This window comes from Colossoma macropomum, unplaced genomic scaffold (assembly GCF_904425465.1).
Source record: "Colossoma macropomum unplaced genomic scaffold, Colossoma_macropomum, whole genome shotgun sequence".
In the NCBI taxonomy this organism is placed as follows: Eukaryota; Metazoa; Chordata; class Actinopteri; order Characiformes; family Serrasalmidae; genus Colossoma; species Colossoma macropomum.
In genome coordinates this window covers 22,481,829-22,502,680 of record NW_023494794.1, presented here as the reverse complement: position 1 = coordinate 22,502,680, position 20,852 = coordinate 22,481,829, and the positions used below count along the sequence as shown (strand labels likewise).

At 38.2% G+C, this 20,852-nt stretch overlaps 2 protein-coding genes across 2 annotated transcripts; one reads left to right on the top strand and one right to left on the bottom strand.

Moving 5' to 3' along the window:
• Window positions 1-1,675: 1,675 nt before the first annotated feature.
• Window positions 1,676-8,219, top strand: mtif3 (mitochondrial translational initiation factor 3). The gene is made up of 4 exons (XM_036580624.1): window positions 1,676-1,836; window positions 3,607-4,094; window positions 4,618-4,772; window positions 7,941-8,219. The coding sequence occupies exons 2-4, from the start codon at window positions 3,608-3,610 to the stop codon at window positions 8,163-8,165; spliced, it is 867 nt and encodes a 288-aa protein (XP_036436517.1). The 5' UTR covers window positions 1,676-1,836; window position 3,607; the 3' UTR covers window positions 8,166-8,219.
• A 117-nt stretch (window positions 8,220-8,336) lies between these two features.
• On the bottom strand, window positions 8,337-19,006 carry gtf3aa (general transcription factor IIIAa). The gene is made up of 9 exons (XM_036580622.1): window positions 18,827-19,006; window positions 17,681-17,781; window positions 17,366-17,462; window positions 15,117-15,205; window positions 14,918-14,991; window positions 13,441-13,521; window positions 11,659-11,882; window positions 9,831-9,881; window positions 8,337-9,685 (listed from the first exon to the last, which is right to left on the bottom strand). Exons 1-9 carry the CDS (start codon window positions 18,923-18,925, stop codon window positions 9,047-9,049), a joined length of 1,455 nt encoding a protein of 484 aa, XP_036436515.1. The 5' UTR covers window positions 18,926-19,006; the 3' UTR covers window positions 8,337-9,046.
• Between the last annotated feature and the right edge of the window lie 1,846 nt (window positions 19,007-20,852).

The window sequence follows — 20,852 nt, the reverse complement described above, 5'->3', positions numbered from 1 at the left end:
ACACCAGTTAATGTCTCTGAAATATTGTAATCTAGTATGATTGTTCTAGATTTGCTTTAATTTTATAAAAGATACTCATCATCCTCATCATCATCATCATCCTCATACCCACTGCTGTTGTAATAACAATAACAATAACAATAACAACAACAACAATAATAATTATTATTATAATAACAATAATAATAATAGGTATGGCGATTATTATTATTTTTATTATTATTATTATTATTATTATTATTATTATTATTATTATTGTTGTTGTTGTTGTTGTTGTTGTTGTTGCTGTTGTTGTTGTTGTTATGCCTTCTGCTATTACTACTTATAATATTATTTTAGGCATCATGATAATGATAATAATTATAATTATAATCATCATCATTCTCGTTGTTATTGTTGTTATTATTATTAAAATTATTATTTTCATTATGCCCTCTGCTATCACTACTAATATTATTATGTTAGGCATAATAATAACTATTATTATTATTATTATTATTATTATTATTATTATTATTATTATTCCTTGTGCTATTACTACTTATAGTATAAATTTAGGCATAATAATACTAATATGAATACTATTACTAATAGTATCATCATCGTTGTCCTCATTGTTCTTCAACGTCTTCTTCTTCTTCTTCTTCTTCTTCTTATTATTATTATTATTATTATTATCAGTATGCCGTCTGCTATTACAGCTAATAATATTATTTCAAGTGTAGTAATACTACTACTAATAATAATAATCATCATACGCATCATCATCATTATGCTCGTTTTCATAATGTTTACTTGTTTGTTTGTTTGCTCATGTTTGTACGAAAAGCGTATAAGCCGCTTGCCGACCGCAGTGCAGGAGCGGTTTTCCCGAATACGGGTGTGAAATAAAATCCCGCGCGTGTTCCGGGTCAAACTGTGTCAACCCGAGTTATGCACAGCTGAACGCGTCTCTCTCTAACAGCGGCTCTCATTATTCCCCCGCAGCCCTTCATCTCTTTATCTGCTCACAATCGCTCCTAATTCGAAAAGAATTCAGTTTAAACGCATTTCTTAGCCAGTTTGTCCTTTCATTTCTAATTCCATGAGAAAATCCACTCCTCTCCCTCTGACTGGGCTGCTCCTGAACACACGGCTTTAAACGGAATAAACATATAGGACTTCTGGATTCCGAATAATTATACTGCATAAACAACAACAACAACAATAATAATACTAGTATTTATTAATACTACTACTACTACTACTACTAATAATAATAACAATTATTATTATTATTATTATTATTATTATTATTATTGTTATTGTTATTATTATTATAACAATAATAATGTGCAACAATATGTTTTTGAATTCAGTGGTTTATAGTAAAGGAAACTCGCAATACAACGATCGCTATGATTATCATAATGATTCCGTATTGTATTATTATCACAGTACTATCGTTGCTATTTTTGTTATTTTTGCACATTTGTTTTTTAATATTATTCTATATCTATTATCATAGGCCTGTGTGACAACTGTGAAATGATTTTTGTGAATTTTAATGCAATTCGCCGTCATTTTATGACTGCTTTAATCAGCGGCGACCAATTTGTAGTTCAAAGTTTACAGAAAAACTACAAATAAAAGAAGCGAACGGCTAAACGTCACCATTCTCAGGCTACGTCATTTTTCCGCTGCAGACCTGAAAAGCCCCCGTGGTTCATGTTTCGTGTTGTTTAATGTCTGTGAAGTCCTTTATTGTTTGTTTTCAGGAGTCGTGATTCTCAGATAGCGAACAGCAGGTTATTGTTAATACACTCCGCTCGTCCGTGTGGGGCTTTTAACTCCCACGTAAGTAAATCAGAGTTGTTGTTACGAGGCTGAAGTCAGCCTCTTGTTGGAATTTTTCCGTTCCACCTTAAATGGTGCAGCAGTTGCATTCTGGCGCCCGAGGCTGCACCGTTTACTGCACTATTTAAGGTGGAACGGAAAAATTCCTACAAGAAGCTGGCGAATAAGAAGCTGACAGCTTCGCGTTGTTGTTGCATTGTTTCCTTCGCACTGACCGTTGCTGTGACCGCTGCAGGACGGTTTGGGATCAAAATACGATTAAGAAAAGCTTAAATTGCACAACCTTTACAAAGATTCGTGTCTGCAAGGTCAGTAGAGGAACGGTGAAACCAAACGATTCCCACTTCTGAAGATTCCCAACATTTCCACCCTTCCTGAAGTACACACTCAAAAAGACAGCTCTTCAGGACTTCCTTAGAACCACGAGTTCTATATAGAACCATTTGCATGCTTAGCTGGTTCTTGTCATGGTGAATTGGTTCCATTTGGTCCCAAAAAAGGATTCTGTTGTTCCAAGCTTGACATCATAGCAGTCATAACATTAGCAGAACCCTTTTTGGTGCTTACAACACATTCCTAATTAATCTGAAGAACCATTTAGGCGTTAGTTCTGTGTAGAACTCATTGCTATATAGAACCATTGGCTTTACTAAGGAACCCTTGATGAACCATCTTTTTAAGTGTGTAGATTATACATAATATACATAATGTTAATAAAAAGCAAGAACCATCTCATTAAAACTTAGTAATGCTTGTTATTAGGAAGAAAAGTTGTAGTTCATTTCACCCACTACGTTGCCTTCTTGGAGGGTTTGTTATCCCACTTGCGTTCATGACAATAATAATAATAATAATAGTTTACATAATGACTTTCTTATATACTTTCATATACTTTTTATATGTTTCAACTTATTACATCTCAGAAAAACAACATATCGTGATGCATATTGTATATCGTGAAAATGTCAAAGTATCATGATGTAACATTTTTGCCATATTGCCCACCCCTAATGTATATTATATGATTTCAACTAACTACAGAGAACCTGAAACAACAACTAGTGTTTAGCAAATGCATAGTAACAAGCAGCTGATTGGATATCAGCCCATTTGACATTTTGGCATCCGGAAATCCACTTTTAAGACAAGTTTTTTTTTAATTAATTAAGTTCAATAAATGCATGATGTTTCAAAAATCAATGAGTAATCGTGTTGAATAATCATGATCTCAATATTGACTAAAATAATTGTGATTATGATTTTTGCCATAATCGAACGGTCCTGATGTATTTTGAAAACGTCTTCAGGCCTCATGGTGTTATACTTTTGCCATATCACCCACGTTTTCATAACTAGAGGTGGGCGATATTGCTAAAATCTAATATTGCGATACTTTGGGAAACTTTTCACGATACACGGTGTGTCACAATATTCATTTTTTCAGACATGTGGTCAGTTGGAACAGAGAAAAAAGAACCAGTATCACAAAATTTTTAAACTACTATGAAAGACTATGAACGCAAGATTTTTTATTCAGCATTTTAAATGGTGTTTTACACTAAATCCAGTTAAACAGGACTAATTTTGCTCTCTTTATAATGAAATATGCAGTTGGTCAGTGTTCTACAAGCCTTGACGATATCCAAATATGTTCAGAAAAGGATACTGTATTGTATTGTGATATAATTTATCACGATATATTGTCATATTGCCCAGCCCTACTTACAAGGCACTGTAATAACAAACAATGTATCTCTCTCTCCTCCACAGAATGACTCTCGGTTGTCTGAGGTTGGTTTTGTGTCATGCAGCAAGGGGTGCTTGCCATTCTGTTCGCTCTACCAGCCCGGTTACTCTTCTCCTTCCACATAAAATCCAACCATACAAGCCCCTGAGTGCCTACCTGGGCATGACCATCCAGCAGTGGACCCCATTCTCCACAGCAGTGGGGGGCAGTGAGGAAACTGAAGAAAGCGAACCCCAAAAGAGGAAGAAGAAACAGGACCCCAAAGCTCGAGTCACCATCGGTAGTGTTGGCAGGAAGATTCACCAGCGCCACCTCCAGCTGCTGGGCGAGGACGGCGCGGATTTGGGCGTGATGCACCGGGTGGACGCTCTGAGGCTGATGGATGAAAAAGGACTGAAGATGGTCCCTATAAACGAATACTCTGACCCTCCGGTGTACCGGCTAATGAGCGGCAAACAGATTCACGAAGAGCAGATGAAACTGAGGGAGAAACAGAAAGCCAAGGCGGCAGGTGTGCATCATTCACCAGCACACATGCTCTTAAAGGGGAACTCCACTAGTTTTTCAAGATTTCTGCTTAATTCAGTCATTAAAATGTAAACAGTCATTCAGAGCAGTTTGGTGTGTAATGCTTCGTTCTAGGGAAACCTAAGAGTCAGAATTGTTCACAGTGGTGGTGATAGGAACCAGATGTCCACCTCTAAAAGCTCCCTCACAGAACTTTATTACATAAAATTGAGATAAATATGAGTAACATTTTTACAGTAGTTTTGAGAAAGTTAGATCTTAAGAAGCAGACTTCAAAAAGCACGTCTTGGCTGTCTGACTACTTTTTGGAAAAAATAACGTAAAATGCGGCCTATGCAAACTTATGGCACATTTTATATTTTATATCCAGTTTGTTAGAGTCAGCAAATAAAAAGAAATTGCACTAAAATGTGCAGAAAAACACCACATCTTCACGTGTTCTCGGTGAAGGATGCATTAACTTGTTTTCACGTTAGATAAGCACTCAACTTGTATCCGTTCCGCAGGCTCTGTTCAGGTAAAGGAACTGACCATGTCCTCAGATATTGCCCCGCACGACCTGGACACCAAACTGAGGCAAGTGGCACACTGGCTGGACAAGAAACATCACATCAGACTGACACTTAAGGCTGGAGGAGGCAGCGGCAGTGATACAGCTTTGGTAAGAACCATTAGCTCTACTGTCCTTAAGCTTTAAGTGACACACTGAAAGGGCTGATGTACCACAATAATCTTTAGATCCACTTTTATATCATTTGTGTGGTTTTATGTGCCAAAAATAATTAATTTGTAAAAGACCATTTCCACACACACATATATGATCTAAGCTGCTTATCCTTCTGGGTCGCTGGGGGATGCTGGAGCCTATCCCTGTTTTCATTGGGCGGAAGGCAAACCATTTCCAACCTCTTTTTAGTGGTTAGTTTTCATGATATGGGCCCTTTCAAAATAAAGCTTTTTAAATATTTCTTGGCTGGAATGAAAACCTGCAGCCATACCGGCCCTGCTATAGAAGCTTTACATATGAGGTTTATTACTTTAAAATGGTTCTTATATGGTTGCTGACACTGTATGACGTACTGTTATCTGTAAATAATTTCTCTTTCTACTTTTGTCCATTTATTTTTAAAGATGTTAAGAAGAGCCATTCTGTCCTTTTAACAAAAATCAAACCACTTTGGGAGCCACATTTAATGTCCATTTTATTGAAGTAAAATTTTACCATCTTAGCTGTAAATATGTCTTAGTGTGTGCTAATGTGCTACTATAGACTAAAAATATAATACAAATGAAAACTCAGACTTCCTTTGCTCTGCTTTAAGCTTTAGCTCAGCTATAGCTGCATTTTTGGCATCTCCAGCAGGAAAGTCCATTTGTCTCCAAATTATTGAAAGTCTGCCCACCAAGCTTTAGGGTTTAAGAGTGAATTAGCAGTCATACATTAACTCCAGCATTTGAGACCTTTTATAGTTAAAACTGTGTTGAACGATCAGCAGAGCTTTATTTTACTGTAAAGGAGGATTATTTCATTTTTACCTAGAAATCTAATTCTGCTGTGGAGCCACAACAGGACAGTAAAAGAGCCGCATGTTGCCGACCGCTGCCCTAGTCATACACGTCCAGCAACTACTAATGTACCAAAACATAAAGAGAACCATGCACTGAAAGGTACTTCAGGGGAACATAAGTGGTTCATTGCTCCAAAAAACCTTTGGTTCCATCTGACATTATTTTACAGTGTTGGTGCTGTTATGCAATACTTTTGAGGAACCAGGTCAAATTCAAACTAGAATAGGACCAAAAATATGTACTTACTGAGTAAAAACTCTTTAAACAAAAACACTGAGATCTCGACAGTATGGACTTTTAAAGTGTTCTTATTAATTAAACTCTTTTTTTATTATTATTATTTTACCTTTATTTAACCAGGGTAATCACATTGAGACCAAAAATGAAATGCAAGAACAATCAGAATGATTCAGTTCTTTAACAGTTTTCTTAAAATCAGTTAAGGAGATAACCTGCTCCAATTTCAAATGTTTCTGCAGATACTATCAGAATGTGCATCTGAATGTAACTATTAGAACGTAAATTGTATCGAGACTTATTTGTTGATATGAATGCAGACAAATATGAAGGAAGCTGACCAATAATTGCTTTATAACAATTTTTACAACAATCAAATTAATTTGCCTTCGCACTGAAAGTGAAGGCCAACCAACCATTTCATAAAAAGTAAAAGTTTTTTTGGAGCAGCGCTGTAGAAAAACCACTTTTGGTTCCCAAAATAACGATTCTGAACTATTATTCTAATAAGACGTGAGTGTGAAGAACCTTTTAACCTTGATGTAACGAAAGGTTTTTCCCTAGAACCTTATGTCCAAGTCAACAACCACTTAGGAATGCTTATTGTTAAGAGGGTAAGAGAGAACAGTTAAAGTGGGAGTTGCTTCTGAAGTTCATTATTGCTTATAAATTGTGCTTCAAAGTGCTTGTGGCCATTTCTAACAAACATACAGAAGCCAATTCTAATTGTGGCTGGTTTAATGTTCATAAAAAAAAAACATGTTGACAGATTTGTCTTCATCATATGGCTTCAGATGCTGCACAGCCTTTATCCAGACTTCCAGGCCACAGTGCTGTAACACTGACGTCTGCTGGGAAAATAGAAATCTACTCTTTTTCACTGTCACAGTATGACAGATCAAAGGTCGCCCCTGGCCAAATTCCATATTTTGTTGATTTTCTGAGTGTAAATAAGTGAACACATCCTCTACAGAGAACACACCTCTTAACGCAATTACTGTTTATTTGCTGAACTTAACATACTGGGAAGAAAAAACTTTCTCTACCTTATTCTGGAGCGAATTATGTGATTTCTTAAGAACCTTTCTCCAAATCTGGCAAAAATAACTAATATTTGTGGGACTACTGAACAAACATTCAAACTCCATCATCTGAAATGCTGCTGAAGTGCTCATGTCTGCATTCTGCAGGAATTTTCAGAGGCACCGTTTACTTTCACTTCAGCTTCAAATGAGCATCATCTCTCCATGATGACCACAAAGTAAACAAGGAATTCTTATTTACTACCATTAACGCAAAACACCTGCTGATGTTCGTCTCCATGGTAACCAGGCAGCCAGTGATAAGGGCCTAGATGTGGTCACCATGACGATCTTCAGAGATGAGTGTCCTGCATAATGGATTCCAATCTAAAAGGCTCTGGCAGATTGGACTCCACCTTCATAGATACATTGGCATCTGATTGGATGATCACTACACAGCTGAATGCGATTACTGTATATTTGCTATATTTAACATACTAGGAAGGAAAAAAAAACATGTGGCCTGTGCAAAAACTATGGCACATTTTATAGTTTGTTCTCCAAATATGTTAAATATATTTACTTGATTAATATAGGTGTGTTCTCTGTAGAGGACGCCTCAAATGACTAGGTGTTCAAACTTTTGTACACAACTATAAGTGGCAAAAGCATCCTGTGACTTAATTGACTGATCCCAATAACAAAACATCGCAGGAACAACAGTACTAGAATGCAAAGCTCATGAGAATCACATCAGTGTGGTGTTTACCAGGTTAAGATTCTAGTTAGGATTTCTAGGTTACTACTGAATGACCGTTTGGAACCAAAACACTCACAATGAAACCTTTATCAGATCCAGACAACTTTATGATACACATGTATAGGTACAAAGACACCTCAGAGTTCATTAAAGTGCTGCACCTTTTTAACTGAGGTAAATTTCATGCTTTAGTGCTTGACGATTGCCACTGTACTTGCATGTGCTGTTTCTGTGACCGCAGGATACACTTCTGGACCAAATGGTGGAGAAGATGTCAGTGCCTGTGGGTTTTGTGTCAAAAACCAGAATTATACGTGAGGGACGAGCCGCCATGTGCATCCTGCGGCCTCCGTCCGCCAAAGAACTGCAGCAACGGGGAGCACAAACCTCCAAGCCAGAATCTGGCACACAGAAACCAGCGTCTACCTCCCAGCCTGACCAGTCAGAAGACTCACAGCAGCCGTGAAATCATGACATAATAAAACAGCTCTTCATACAGACTCAAGTTTGAATGAATTTGTTGACAAAACTATAAAAAAGTTAAATTCATACGTAAGTTCATCGCACCTTTAACTGAGATTTGTCATAATGGTGCCTCCTTTTTTCTAGACATTGTGTGAATACATTTTTTCTAAATAAAAAAATTAGGCGACCCATTCTTGACCTTATTCTGAAGCAAATTAAGTAAAGTTTCTTAGTAATTTTTCGTTTTTTTTTTGTGACTACTGAACAAACATTCAAACTCCATTATCTAAAATGCAGTGGCAAACATGTTAGTGCTCATGTCTGAATTCTGCGGCTGCATTTCAGGAATTTTCAGAGGGACTGTTTACATTCAGTTCAGCTTCAAATGAGCATCATCACTCCATGATGACCAAAAAGTAAACAAGATATTCTTATTTACTAGTGTTCACTCAAAACACCTGCTGATGTTTGTCTCCACAGTGACCAGGCAGCCAATGATAAGGGCCTAGATGTTGTTACCATGACGATCTTCAGAAATGACAGTGTCCTGGATAATGTACACTCTTAAAAATGATGGTTCTTTGAGGGTTCTTTCGTAAAGAAAATGGTTCTATATAAAACCATGGACACTCAAAGAACTGAATCTGAAGAAGCCTTTAATCATGCTAAGGATTCTTTAAGTGTTAATAGTTCCTTATAGTACCATATTCTTTACTAAAGAATCCTTAAAGTCTAAAAGGCTCTGGCAGAGTGGACTCCACCTTCGTGGATACACTGGCATCTGACTGCACGATTACTGGGCTGTTAGAATGGTTAGAATATGCTGTCAGATTTGTGGGCTTTTGATTGGCTGATGACAGAATTTTTAAATTCTATGGGTTCCTACTGGATGGTTGCTGTTTTCTCAAATTCAGTCAGTTCTGACTGAATAATCACTGTATTCTCAAATTCAGTGGGTTCTGACTGGCTGATCACTGTATTCACAACTGCAGTGGGTTCTGATTGGATGGTCACTATATTCTCAAATTCAACAGGTTCTGACTGGCTGATCACTGTAGTCTCTAATTCACCAGGTTCTGATTGGATGGTCACTGTAGTCTCAAATTCGGACTGGATGGTATTCTCAACTTCAATGGGTTCTATCTGGCTGTCTGCTGGACTGTCCAACACAAGGGGTTCTAGTATGAGAATAATTACACTGTCCGAGTTGAGGGATTCTGATTGGCTTATTTCAGCCTCCTCAGTGTTGTGTGTCCACGACTGGGCGATTTCAGCTCTGGGAGTCGTGAGTGAGTTCATTGGAGTGAGTATATAATCCGATGAGCCAACATGACTGTCCTCATTAACAGGCTGCGATAAGCTCCCCACTTGACCATTGTTTTCTTTGAAGTGTTCTGATTGGCTGGTCACTACACATGTAGATTTAGCAGGCTTGGAGGCTTCCACTGGACGGTTTCTTAGAGGATTGTAGCCACTCAAACGAGATGCTAGAGATCGTTTTGGACGGGGTTTCTTCTTAAACTGCCAACAAAAAGGCATATTTTTAATAATAATCACTTTTTATCAATACTGTTATAAACCCCCTTTACAACCAAGTGCTTAAACCAGATCAGATATCAGAAACTTTTAGCTTATTCTGGATGTTATAATAAATAAAGAGAATTACCTGTTTCTTCCTTTCAGGGTCGTGTACCACACTATGGCGCTGTAAACTTTGCTGTGGGCAAAACCATAAAACAGTTTTTTAGGATTTCAGAAAGGTCAAGAACTTTTTTTCTACAATTTTGCTAAAATAAAGATTTCAGGCTATTTTTGGAAGTGAAAATATACAATAAATGAAAAAATATTATATAATCAGTGTGTTGATGATTCTTCAATGATTCTTAAACATGAAACGTTTGGCCGTATGTGAGTTTCCAGCATCCAATGCAATGAATACTTAATATACTGAAGCCAGTGGTCTAGTTCAGCATTCCTGAGCTCTTATAAGGGATACAGTGTCACGGCAGCAGTCGCACACTTGCCTGTCTTTTTTTGGACTTTTACTGTCACTACGTACCCAAAAGGGAGTGCATGTGGGCCATGGCACAAGCTGATCCAGCATGCTACTATTTAGTTCACTTTTCTACATTTTATGTTATACAGCACTGTGCAAAAATCAGAAAACTCAAGGCAGAAAACACACTGAAAAAAAATATACATGCAATACTTTGTACTGCAAACATTGTACTGAAAGCCTGCAAAAAACAGGGTCATAAAACAGAATTCCTACTGGAATCTGGTTTGACCATGACTTGCCTGTGGCAGTGAGACACATTTCTAGGAAAAAAGTGGAATTAGTTTTATCAAACTGCTGCAAAATTTAAACAAAAACTGTGTCGCATTTATAACTTTGTTCAGTAAATATTCCTTTTGCCCTCCATTCTATGGAGGAGACTTGCTGTCAGTTTTACAAAGAAACCTGCAGGGATATTTTTCCACAAGGTCTAGACTCTCAGTCCATTGATCTGAAAACACCAGCAGCTTCTTTGTTTGATGTGTCCATCTCCTTTTCTCAGTGAGGTTCTTCTTGACAGCTACACATCCTTTCAGACCCACAGTACTGAGTCGTCTTCTCACAGTGGAAGGATGGACAGAAACACCTGTGGACGTTTTCAGATCTGAAGCAGCTTGATTTTCTCCTCTCTCTCAAAGATCAAAGCTTTAAGATGCTGTTTATCTGATGGGGGCAGTTTTGGTGTCTACCAGGTCTTCCGGGTGGTTGTTAGGAGTCTCATTTTCTCTGTAGATTTTAATCAGTTTCTGAACTCCAGTTTTGGAAACTCCTGGCTTTTCACTTTCCTTATGCAAAAACAGGAGATTAATAAAAGGTGTTTTCTGACTGCCTTGCGATGGACTGACAGCCTGTTGTGTTTCCTGCCTTCCGCTCAATGAATGCTGGCATAGGCTCCAGCACCCTCTGCGATGCAGAACGATAAGCGGCTAAGAAGATGGACGGATAGATGGATGTTTTCTGACTTCTGCACAGAATTGTATCAAGTTGGTTGTACAAAATATTTTTTTTGATACATCTCTACAGATCATCGCATTTACATATTTAATATGCAAACAGATCCACTAAAATAGTTGCCGGATCCCATCAGGAAGGTGCTGCATCTGAATCTGTCTTGCACAAATGAAGCCCTGGTAGTAATATTCGGGTGTTTGGACAGCGGAGTAAACAAAATGCCTCATGTATCTAAAAAGCACTGTTCTTCGCTGCTTAAGTGTTTGTATCCAAGGAAAATAATGAAAAGCAGCAAACGGATGAAGCTAGAGCCAAACACTCTGCAAACCTGTGTGCAGAAAAGTGACGTATGGTGTATCGCAATCGGTCCATGTGTGTGAAAGCAAACCAGCGATAATGAGCCCCCAAATGAGCGCAGAATCGGTCCTGGGTATTCGGGACGCCCTTAGCACTTTAGGTGTCTCAGACAAGAGAAATGCCCCATTACCTTCATGCAGAATGTCTTTCCGCAGCCAGGGTGAGTGCAGGTAAAGGCGCGCTCCTCCTGGTGGAAGGAGAGGATGTGGCTCTGTAGGTTGAAGGCGGTGGTGTAGGAGCGCTGACAGCCGTCTCTCGGACAGCGGAACACCACCCGCTCCACAGAGTGCACACGCAGGTGTTCCCTCAGCTTCCACTGAGCCTTGAACATCTTCTTACACTGATCACACTGTACTGTAACACAAACATCACACGCCAGTTAACAAATGCAATCAGATTAATGCAGTTACTCCCTTTTTACTCCCAACATAGTTTACCCAAGACGTGTTTAGTGTCTTTAGTTTTGCACAGGAGCTACGAGGATAATGTAGCTAATGGAAGCTTACAGCCCACCAATAAGCATGATGTTAAAGAGACCATCTTACATTTTCTTATATTTTATTAACAAGTTTAACATTTGTGTGGTTTTATTAACCAAGATTGGTCATAATTCATACACATTTTCCAACCTCTCTTTATCCCCTAGAAATAAACAGGCTGTTTGTATTACTGGGACATATCAGTCACATGCAAATGAAATATGTTTTAACTGGCTGCACTGAATTCAAAAAGCAACACTCCTTAGAACTTTATAGTGCATTGTGGATGGGTGGGGCTAAACTGCTGTAGGCTGAAGAGGTGGATATGTAAATGAGTTCATCACAGAAACACTGGCTGTGTTTACATGCAAAGATTTTTGCCAATCCGATTGAATACATTCCAATTATAGATTAAGAGTGAGGTGTTTTTATACTCACTCTACTCAACAATCTGAGGGAAAATCTCCGTTTACACGCACACTACAAGTAATCAGATCCAAAATGACAGGTAAGACAACGCGTGTTACCATGACAATGAGCATCACGTGAGGTCCAGTCAGAGTGAGACGAGTTTTCAGTTGGAGCGCTTGTATTAAAGTATTAATACTTGGGTAAAATACCGACTGCAGTAAAAGTACCTTACCAGTAAACAGCTTGAGTAGAAAAGTATCGGGTCAAAAAGTTATTTAAGTGCTGAGTAACTTATAGAACTGCAGTGGAACATCTTAGTACCTCGTTCGACACAGGAAATGAAGTCTGTACACCTCTATTCTTCTATTTTGGGATTCTTTTAATCTATAATAAAATGTTAAAGCTCCGAAGTCCGAGATGTGAATAATCACAGAGCAGTACAGATGTCCTCCCCAACAAAACAGAATGAAATTAAACACTATGTAATTAGCAACTAAATCTGAATGGTTAAAAGTATTATGATCTGAAAATACTCAGGACAGTACAAGCCCATCAGTATTTTACTGAAGTACACGTACATGAAATCACATGATAAAGTAGTTACTACACATCTCTGCACTGTTAGAAATAAAGGTTCTGTGCAGGTACATTTCTCGTTCATCAAGGTACGAACAATGTAAATGTTCCCTCAAAGGGACAACAGTGGTTTAAAGGCCCCGTTGTGAACCTCGGATAAGTTTTTCAAGGTGAAAAGTACAGATTTGTACCTTTTCATAACTGAATGCTGTAAAACAGAACAGTAAAATAAAAAGCCTGGAGACGAGACGGGGTGTGTGGAGTCAGTATAACTTAGAAAATATAATTTCAGTGGATTATGGTTCAGTTATGTTCCCTGACTAAAGGTACTGAGATGTACCCTTGAGGGCCCCACCCCAGTGACAAGAGGGATACTGCCCCAGTGACAGTTAGTACCCTTTTTCTGAGAGTGTGGACACCAACCAACGTCTATTTAAAAACGTTACCTATATGCTGTCTCCTGTGCTTGGTGAACTCCGTCCAGTTCTTCCCAATAAATGAGCATCCTTCAGCCTCGCAGGGGTAACCTGGGCAGACGACAGTGTTCACAATTACAGGTGGCTAATAATTTAACATCAGGATTCTTACTTTCATGATACAAATTATAATATTTCATTTTTTGTCCGTTCTTAAAAATGTTTCCTCTTCTTTAGTAAAAGCAATGGTTCTGTTTAGAACCATGAAGACTAACCGTTTGAATGCATAAATGGTTCTTCTCTATGATAAGGCTGAAAACCAGCTGTACACAGTTCTTTAAGAACCCCAAAAAAGCTTCTATATAGCACTGAAAAAGGTTCCACTACTGTTAGGAATCAAAGAACTCTTTTTCAGTACTATATAGGACCCATTTAGCTAAGAGTGGAACAGGTGAAATGCAAAACAGTAGGACCACATTAAGAAAGTTATTTTTTTTATCAGTGTTTGCAAAATAAACTAATTGTTGAAAAAAATGTGTTGAAAATCTATGAATAAAAGAAGATGATTTCATAACAGGCTGCCACCCAATCAGCTAAATGCTGCTATGCAGTTCATGCTGTGACTACACACTAGTTGTTGTTTATAGGCTTTGCTCCAAGTCAGGGGTCGGCAACCGAAATGTTATGCCATTTTGTCATTTCAACAAAAATCAGTCCACCTTAGGAGCCACAAAGTATATGTCCATTTTACCATCTTGGCTGTAAACGTGAGTCAGTATGTGCTAATTTAGGCAAAAAATATAATATAAATGAAAACGCAGACTTACTTTGCTCTACCTTAAGCTGTAGCTCAGCTATAGCTGCTTTTCTTGCAAAAAAGTGGTACAGTTTCTTGTAAAATGTTTCTCAACGTCTTTTACGAGGCTGAAGTCGCTTCTCATTCGCCCGCTTCATGTTAGAATTTTTCTGTTCCACCTTAAATGGCGCCTGAGGTGCCAGAACATAACTGCTGCACCATTTAAGGTGGAACGGGAGATTTTGAACGAGAAACTGACTTCAGCTTCGCGACGTTTCAGTGTTTCACAGTTTGAATCTCGTTGTAGATTAAACGTATCAGGAAACCAGCTGGAGTGATTATAAATGTAAATAAGTCCATTTGTCTCCAGCTTCAGGGTTAAAGCGTAAATTAGCAGATATACGTTAACTCCAGCGTTTAAGACCATTTACTGTTAAAACTGTGTTAAACGATCAGCAGAGCTTTATTTTACTGCAAAGGAGGATTATTTTATTTTTACCTAAAAATCGAATTCTGCTATGGAGCCGCAACAGGACAGTAAAAGAGCCGCATGTTGCTGACCCCTGCTCTAAGTGGTCTAAATCTTTTTTTAATGATCTGTGCAATTAATTGTTCAGTGTTGAAGTACTAAAGACCCGTCATAAACAACAAAGTGGAATATAATATAATATATAGTGATATAATTTGTCAATAGTGACAGTCATACTGTACCTTTATGCACTTTCTCGTGTTGTTTGCGTTTGCTGGGGATTGAGAACCGACGCTCACAGCCCTCATAAGAGCACCTAGAAATGGTTTATACCGGAGAAATCATTACCATAATCAGTACATGCACTGAAACTGAGATGTATAGTTTTTCTTGTATAATCACTGCTGTGAAAATGTGATTCATTTAGGAAAGAAGTCTTACTCATAAGGAAGCAGATTGCTGTGAGTATATTCGTGGGTCTTCAGCCGGTTGTTCTTCTTGAAACTTTTACCGCAGCCCTCAAACGAACACTGTGTAAACAATGATGCGAAACAGCTGAATAAAACAGCACACAGTTAAGACGGGATATACAATATAATCATGAACCCACAAGCATGACTCTATAATTGTTCATAACTTCACAGCTTTGCAATGTGCAAAAAAAAAGCAAAGAATGAAATTTAGCATTTAAACTAAAACAGCCTTTAATTCTGTAAGATGAAGTACATAAATCAAATAATAAGAGGAACAGAGGTGAAAGGGGGCTTACGTAAAAATTATAAGAGGAACCCAAAGATGAAAAAAACAAAAAGGTAGGATGTGGGCCCTTTAATCTAATCAAAACAAATCAAATCACATTGATATCAAACATCAGTGGTGGACAGTAACTAAGTAAATGTAATTCGTTACTCTACTTAAGTAGTTTTTTGTGTATCTGTACTTTACTGAAGTTTTTCCATTTTGGGTGACTTTTTACTTTCACTTCACTACATTTCAAAGTCAAATATCTTACTTTTTACTCCACTACATTATGAGAAATCTGTCATTCCTTTTGGCTTATGTGTGTATAAAAACGCAACATGTCTAAACAAAAGAAGCGTGAAGCAAGAACACCAATCAGGGCACAGCGCACTTAGTTTTGAGCTTGTTTTGACCTGTTGGACATACCGACCCAGTGCAAGCACACGGTTCAACGTCAGAGCAGCGTAAAATTTTGGGAGTGTCTATTCAAAATAAATGATGGTAGAAACTCCTGACTCTGACCAAACTTTATGTAAACAGATCACAATATAGAAATATGTACACATATGCAGTTGTGACTGATGTGTCTTTTTTCTGAATTTATACAAACACATTTCATTTTATGGTAAATTTGTTTTGGCTAGTTTATGTTTATGAACAGAGACCTACAGATGCAGTTTAGTAAAGGAAATCTCATTTGTGAATCTGAGTTTAAAGCAAGTTTTTATTAAATTTAAACTTGTAACTAAGTTGCAAAAAAGCCTTAAATTGAAACTTTGCTTGTTCACAAAAGGTTATTTCAGAGCCACTCAGTTCTACCTAATGGAAACTGTTTGCCTTCAGTGTTTTGTGCTTATGATATTTTTAATAGACATCAGCGTCACTAATTAATGACATTCTATTGAAATATTGCTTTACCAAGAGTGACACTGGAGTATTTTCACCTAAAATGTGTGGATAAAGCTAGAGTTTTGTTACAAAAACGATAAAAGGACATTAGAGCCATAATTAATCTTTAATACTTTTACTTTTGATACTTAAGTACACTGAAAGGCAAATACTTTTGTACTTTTACTCAAGTGGAGGTCTAAAGGAAGGACTTCTACTTTTAATGGAGTAATATTTTACCTTGGGTATCTCTACTTTAACTCAAGTACATGGTTTGTGTACTTCGTCCACCACTGTCAAACATATACATCGCTGCTGTCAAGACAAAACCTTGTATCTCCAAAATGGTAATTTTACAGGAGAAGGAAAAAAAACACACTTTACTTTTAATGTAAGTCAATGGAACCAGACTTTTTTCGAAGTAATTTTGGGCCGTTTCTTTTGGTCCATTCCTCATGAAATTTACAAACAATGTAAAGAGCAAAATGCATTTTCAAATTATGCCAAAAACTGAAAAATGACAAAAATGGAGATACGAGGTTTTGTTCTGACAACAGCAATATATATTTATGTATATTTAAGTAGTACAAGGGTGCCACGCACCTAAGATTTTGGATAAAGACAGAGGTGGTCAAATTTTTGCAATGTTACTGAGGTGGGAAAAAAAGCTGTTAATTACAGAGATTGTGTGTGCACTGAATGAAAGAGTTGAGTCAAAGAAGATGCCCAGATTTTGTATCAGGGGGAAGGGGACACAGTTACATTGTCAATGGAGAGAATATAAGAATGAGTTATGTTTCATCACTGTTTAACCTGAGGATGTTGTGCTTCATCTAGGCTTTAATTTCTGTTTGGCAGTTTTCTAAGTGAGTGAGGGGTGGGTTTTCAGTAGATTTAGTGCTAAGGTATATCTGTGTGTCATCTGCATAGCAGCGAAAGTTTATCTTGAGGCTACGTAGTACGTGACAGAGAGGAAGTATGTCCACAATTTTAGGACAGCGCAAGCCAAGCACAGAAATCCTAAAAGTGCTTTACTCATAAATGTACAGTAATAAACTCACAATGTACTGTTTCACTTGTAGTCTGTGTTTGCGTGAAACGTGTTTCTTCAGGTTGGCGTTTGTGGTGAAAGCTTGAGAGCATCCTCCTTCAGTGCACCTGCAGACACAAGACAGAGCGACAACATTAACATTTACCACCATTTAGCTTCATTCACAATCAGATTATTATAGAACCAAGTTAAAATGTTGGCCCAATGTCAAAATTAAAATAATAATAATAAAAATAATAATAATTCACACTGAATGAACAAACTCAGCACATAAAAAAACCTGGTTTAAAAATCTGAAAACCTCTAAATCAGCTCGACTGCTTACTTGAAGGGTCTCTCGCCGGTGTGTGTGAGCTCATGACGTGTAAGATGCGATTTAGTGCAGAAAGATTTACTGCAGCCCTCATACTGACACTCAAATGGCCTCTGCAAAAAAATTTAAAAACAAATAAGGAAAGAAAAAAAAAAACAGATGTTGTTAAAGGTACTGCATATACAGTGCTGTCTGAGACCACCCCTCATTTATTTACTTTCCAGTCAAAACAGCCATTGGGTACAAGTTATCGTTTTTAAGAGGTATTTCTGAAGGAAAAAAAGTGTAAAAACACTAGTTTCTAAAATGTTGAAAGAATGATTAAAAGCTACAGAGAAAATGGGGCTCCTAACAATCACCTGCCCTGACCACCAAAACTGCCCCCATCAGATAAACAGCACTTAAAAGCTTTCATCTTTGAGAGAGAGGAGAAAATCAAGCTGCTTCAGATCTGAAAACATCCACAGGTGTTTCTGTCCATCCTTCCACTGTGAGAAGACGACTCAGCGCTATGGGTCTGAAAGGATGTGTAGCTGTCAAGAAGAACCTCACTGAGAAAAGGAGACGGACACATCAAACAAAGAAGCTGAACAATGGACTGACCGCCCCAGAGTCCAGACCTCAACATCACTGAATGTGTTTGATTACTTCAGAAAATGATCAACCAGCTTCTGACTGGACTTTGGAGGCGTGTCTGCAGATTTCTTAGAGAAACTGAAAGTGAATGGAAGCTGTAATGAAGGTAAAGAGTGACTCACTGACCACTCAAACAGCTGATATTAGATTTAGTTGTTGAGAATTATGTCTGATTGTCTACTAGATATGTTTTCTGCATTTTTCCTGGCGCTGAAAATAGTTCTTCAGCCTCTTTGACTGGACATTTGAAGGGTGACCTCTAGATTTTCCATATGGAAAAAAAACAGGAGCATGTATTTTACTACATTACTAGACTACAAGGTTTTCTTCCTACAACAGCGATATGGATCATGATGCTATGAAAAGAAACCTGACCACATCGTATGGAGCCAACACTAAAATATCGCGAACATATCGAATCGCTGCCATAAGACACATATTAAAGCAGTAATTTTGGTTCTTCCTCTATAAGACATTTACAGGTTTACATTACTTGTAAATGAGACTCTTTCTGAAACTCACCACTCCGGTGTGTTTACACAGATGAGCCTCTAGTTTCCACTGTTTGTCATAAGCCGCCTGGCAGTCTGGAAAAGAACAGATAAAGCTCTTTTGCCGCATTATAAACAAGAAAATCAAGGACCAAAATAAAGCCGGAGATCCAGACCATGTGGACACTACAGCGCCATGTTCGTTTGGGCGCTGACGTCACCAGGAACGTACCACGTGGAAGAAGGAAGAGGGGGGAGGACGGGCGAGACCAAAAACAAGCCGATTCCACTCAAGACACGGTTTAGTTCGCTTTCACTTCAGTCCAAAGTTAATAACATGTTAAGTAAAGTTGTGTTTATTCCACATAATCAGCCTATAATAGTATAATAAATGAATCTACACCGATCAGCCGTAACATCAAAACCACCTCCTTGTTTCTACACTCACTGTCCATTTTATCAGCTCCACTATCCATATAGGAGCGCTTTGTAGTTCTACGGTTACAGACTGTAGTCCATCTGTTTCTCTGCATACTTTGCCACCCTATTGTTAAATGGTCAGGACCCCCACAGGACCACCATAGAGCAGGTATTATGAGACCAGCATGCATTTGATGCCCTGTGCTGGTTTAGGCTGGTCCGGTGCTGATTTAGCTGGTCACCCGACATGGTCATAATGGTTGACCAGCGTACCAGCATCCAAAACACAACATATACTGGTTTTGCTGGTTACCAGCTATGCTGCACTATGCTGGTTTTCTAGCAGAATGGGTGGTGGGTCATTCTCAGCTCTGCAGTGACAGGTGACGTGTTAGCGTGTGTTGCGCTGGTGCGAGTGGATCAGACACAGCAGTGCTGCTGGAGTTTTTAAACACTGTGTCCACTCACTGTCCACTCTATTAGACACTCCTACCTTGTTGGTCCACCTTGTAGATGTAAAGTCAGAGACGATAGCTCATCTGCTGCTGCACAGTTTGTGTTGGTCATTCTCTAGTCCTTCATCAGTGGTCACAGGATGCTGGTAGCTGGATGTTTTTGGTTCTCAGTCCAGCAGTGACACTGAGGTGTTTAAAAACTCCAGCAGCACTGCTGTGTCTGATCCACTCAGACCAGCGCAACACACACTTACACACCACCACCACGTCAGTGTCACTTCAGTGCTGAGTATGACCCACCACCCAAATAATACCTGTTCTGTGGGGGGCTTGTGGGGGTCCTCACCATTGAAGAACAGGGTAACAAAGTATGCAGAGAAACAGATAGACTACAGTCTCTAACTGTAGAACTACAAAGTGCTCCTAGACGGTCAGCAGAGCTGATAAAATGGACAGTGAGTGTAGATATAAGGTAATGTTATGGCTGATGTGGACGGTGTGTGTCAGTACTGTGAGTAAATGTTGAGTTTGAATATGTAACTTCTTTGAATTCTAATTCAAAATGTATTCTTATTATTGAAGATTTGTTTCCATTTATTGTTTATTTCATATTTATTACTTTATTTTATATTGTTTTATTTTGTTCATGCTAAGCATAAGAATTACCAAACGCCTAGCAATTAGCTCTAATTATCCAATACTTTGAGTGCATATTAACGTTTGCGGTTAAGGGCACATTTTGATCGGATTTGCAAAGCCAGTGGCTCAACACAGCCATCCAGTGGTCATTTCATTCAACATCTTGATTCCTGACCAACAGCCTTCAAACAAAATGATGCCACAAATAAAGTGAAAAATAGTACAAACAAAGAAACGCTTCTTGAAATATTAACTTATAAGATGTTATCATTGCTTCATTCTAGAAAAACTTAGAGAGTCAGAACTGTTCACAGTGGTGGTGACAGGAACCAGATGTCCACCTCTAAAAGCTCCCTCACTGCAAGTTATTACATAAAATGGTTATGAATTCACTGCCTGATGACTGAGACATTGTTCTATATATGTTTAATAGTTTTGTGGTCTAGAACATATTTCTAAAAGCTGTTCATGGTTAAGGGGTACATGTAGGGTGTTGTGAGGCAAAAACAGTCCCCAGAGAAAACTTATTATTTCAGATTTTCC

What these genes read in the sequence shown, in the direction of transcription:
- mtif3 (XM_036580624.1), top strand. Translation starts at nt 3,608, where the DNA reads ATGACTCTCGGTTGTCTGAGGTTGGTTTTGTGTCATGCAGCAAGGGGT. An exon ending in ACAGAAAGCCAAGGCGGCAG is followed by an intron (nt 4,095 to 4,617) that starts GTGTGCATCATT and finishes TCCGTTCCGCAG; the next exon opens with GCTCTGTTCAGGTAAAGGAA. An exon ending in GCGGCAGTGATACAGCTTTG is followed by an intron (nt 4,773 to 7,940) that starts GTAAGAACCATT and finishes CTGTGACCGCAG; the next exon opens with GATACACTTCTGGACCAAAT.
- gtf3aa (XM_036580622.1), bottom strand. Translation starts at nt 18,925, where the DNA reads ATGCGGCAAAAGAGCTTTATCTGTTCTTTTCCAGACTGCCAGGCGGCT. An exon ending in TACAAGTGAAACAGTACATT is followed by an intron (nt 15,206 to 17,365) that starts GTGAGTTTATTA and finishes TTGTTTACACAG; the next exon opens with TGTTCGTTTGAGGGCTGCGG. An exon ending in GCACAGGAGACAGCATATAG is followed by an intron (nt 11,883 to 13,440) that starts GTAACGTTTTTA and finishes TTTGTGTTACAG; the next exon opens with TACAGTGTGATCAGTGTAAG.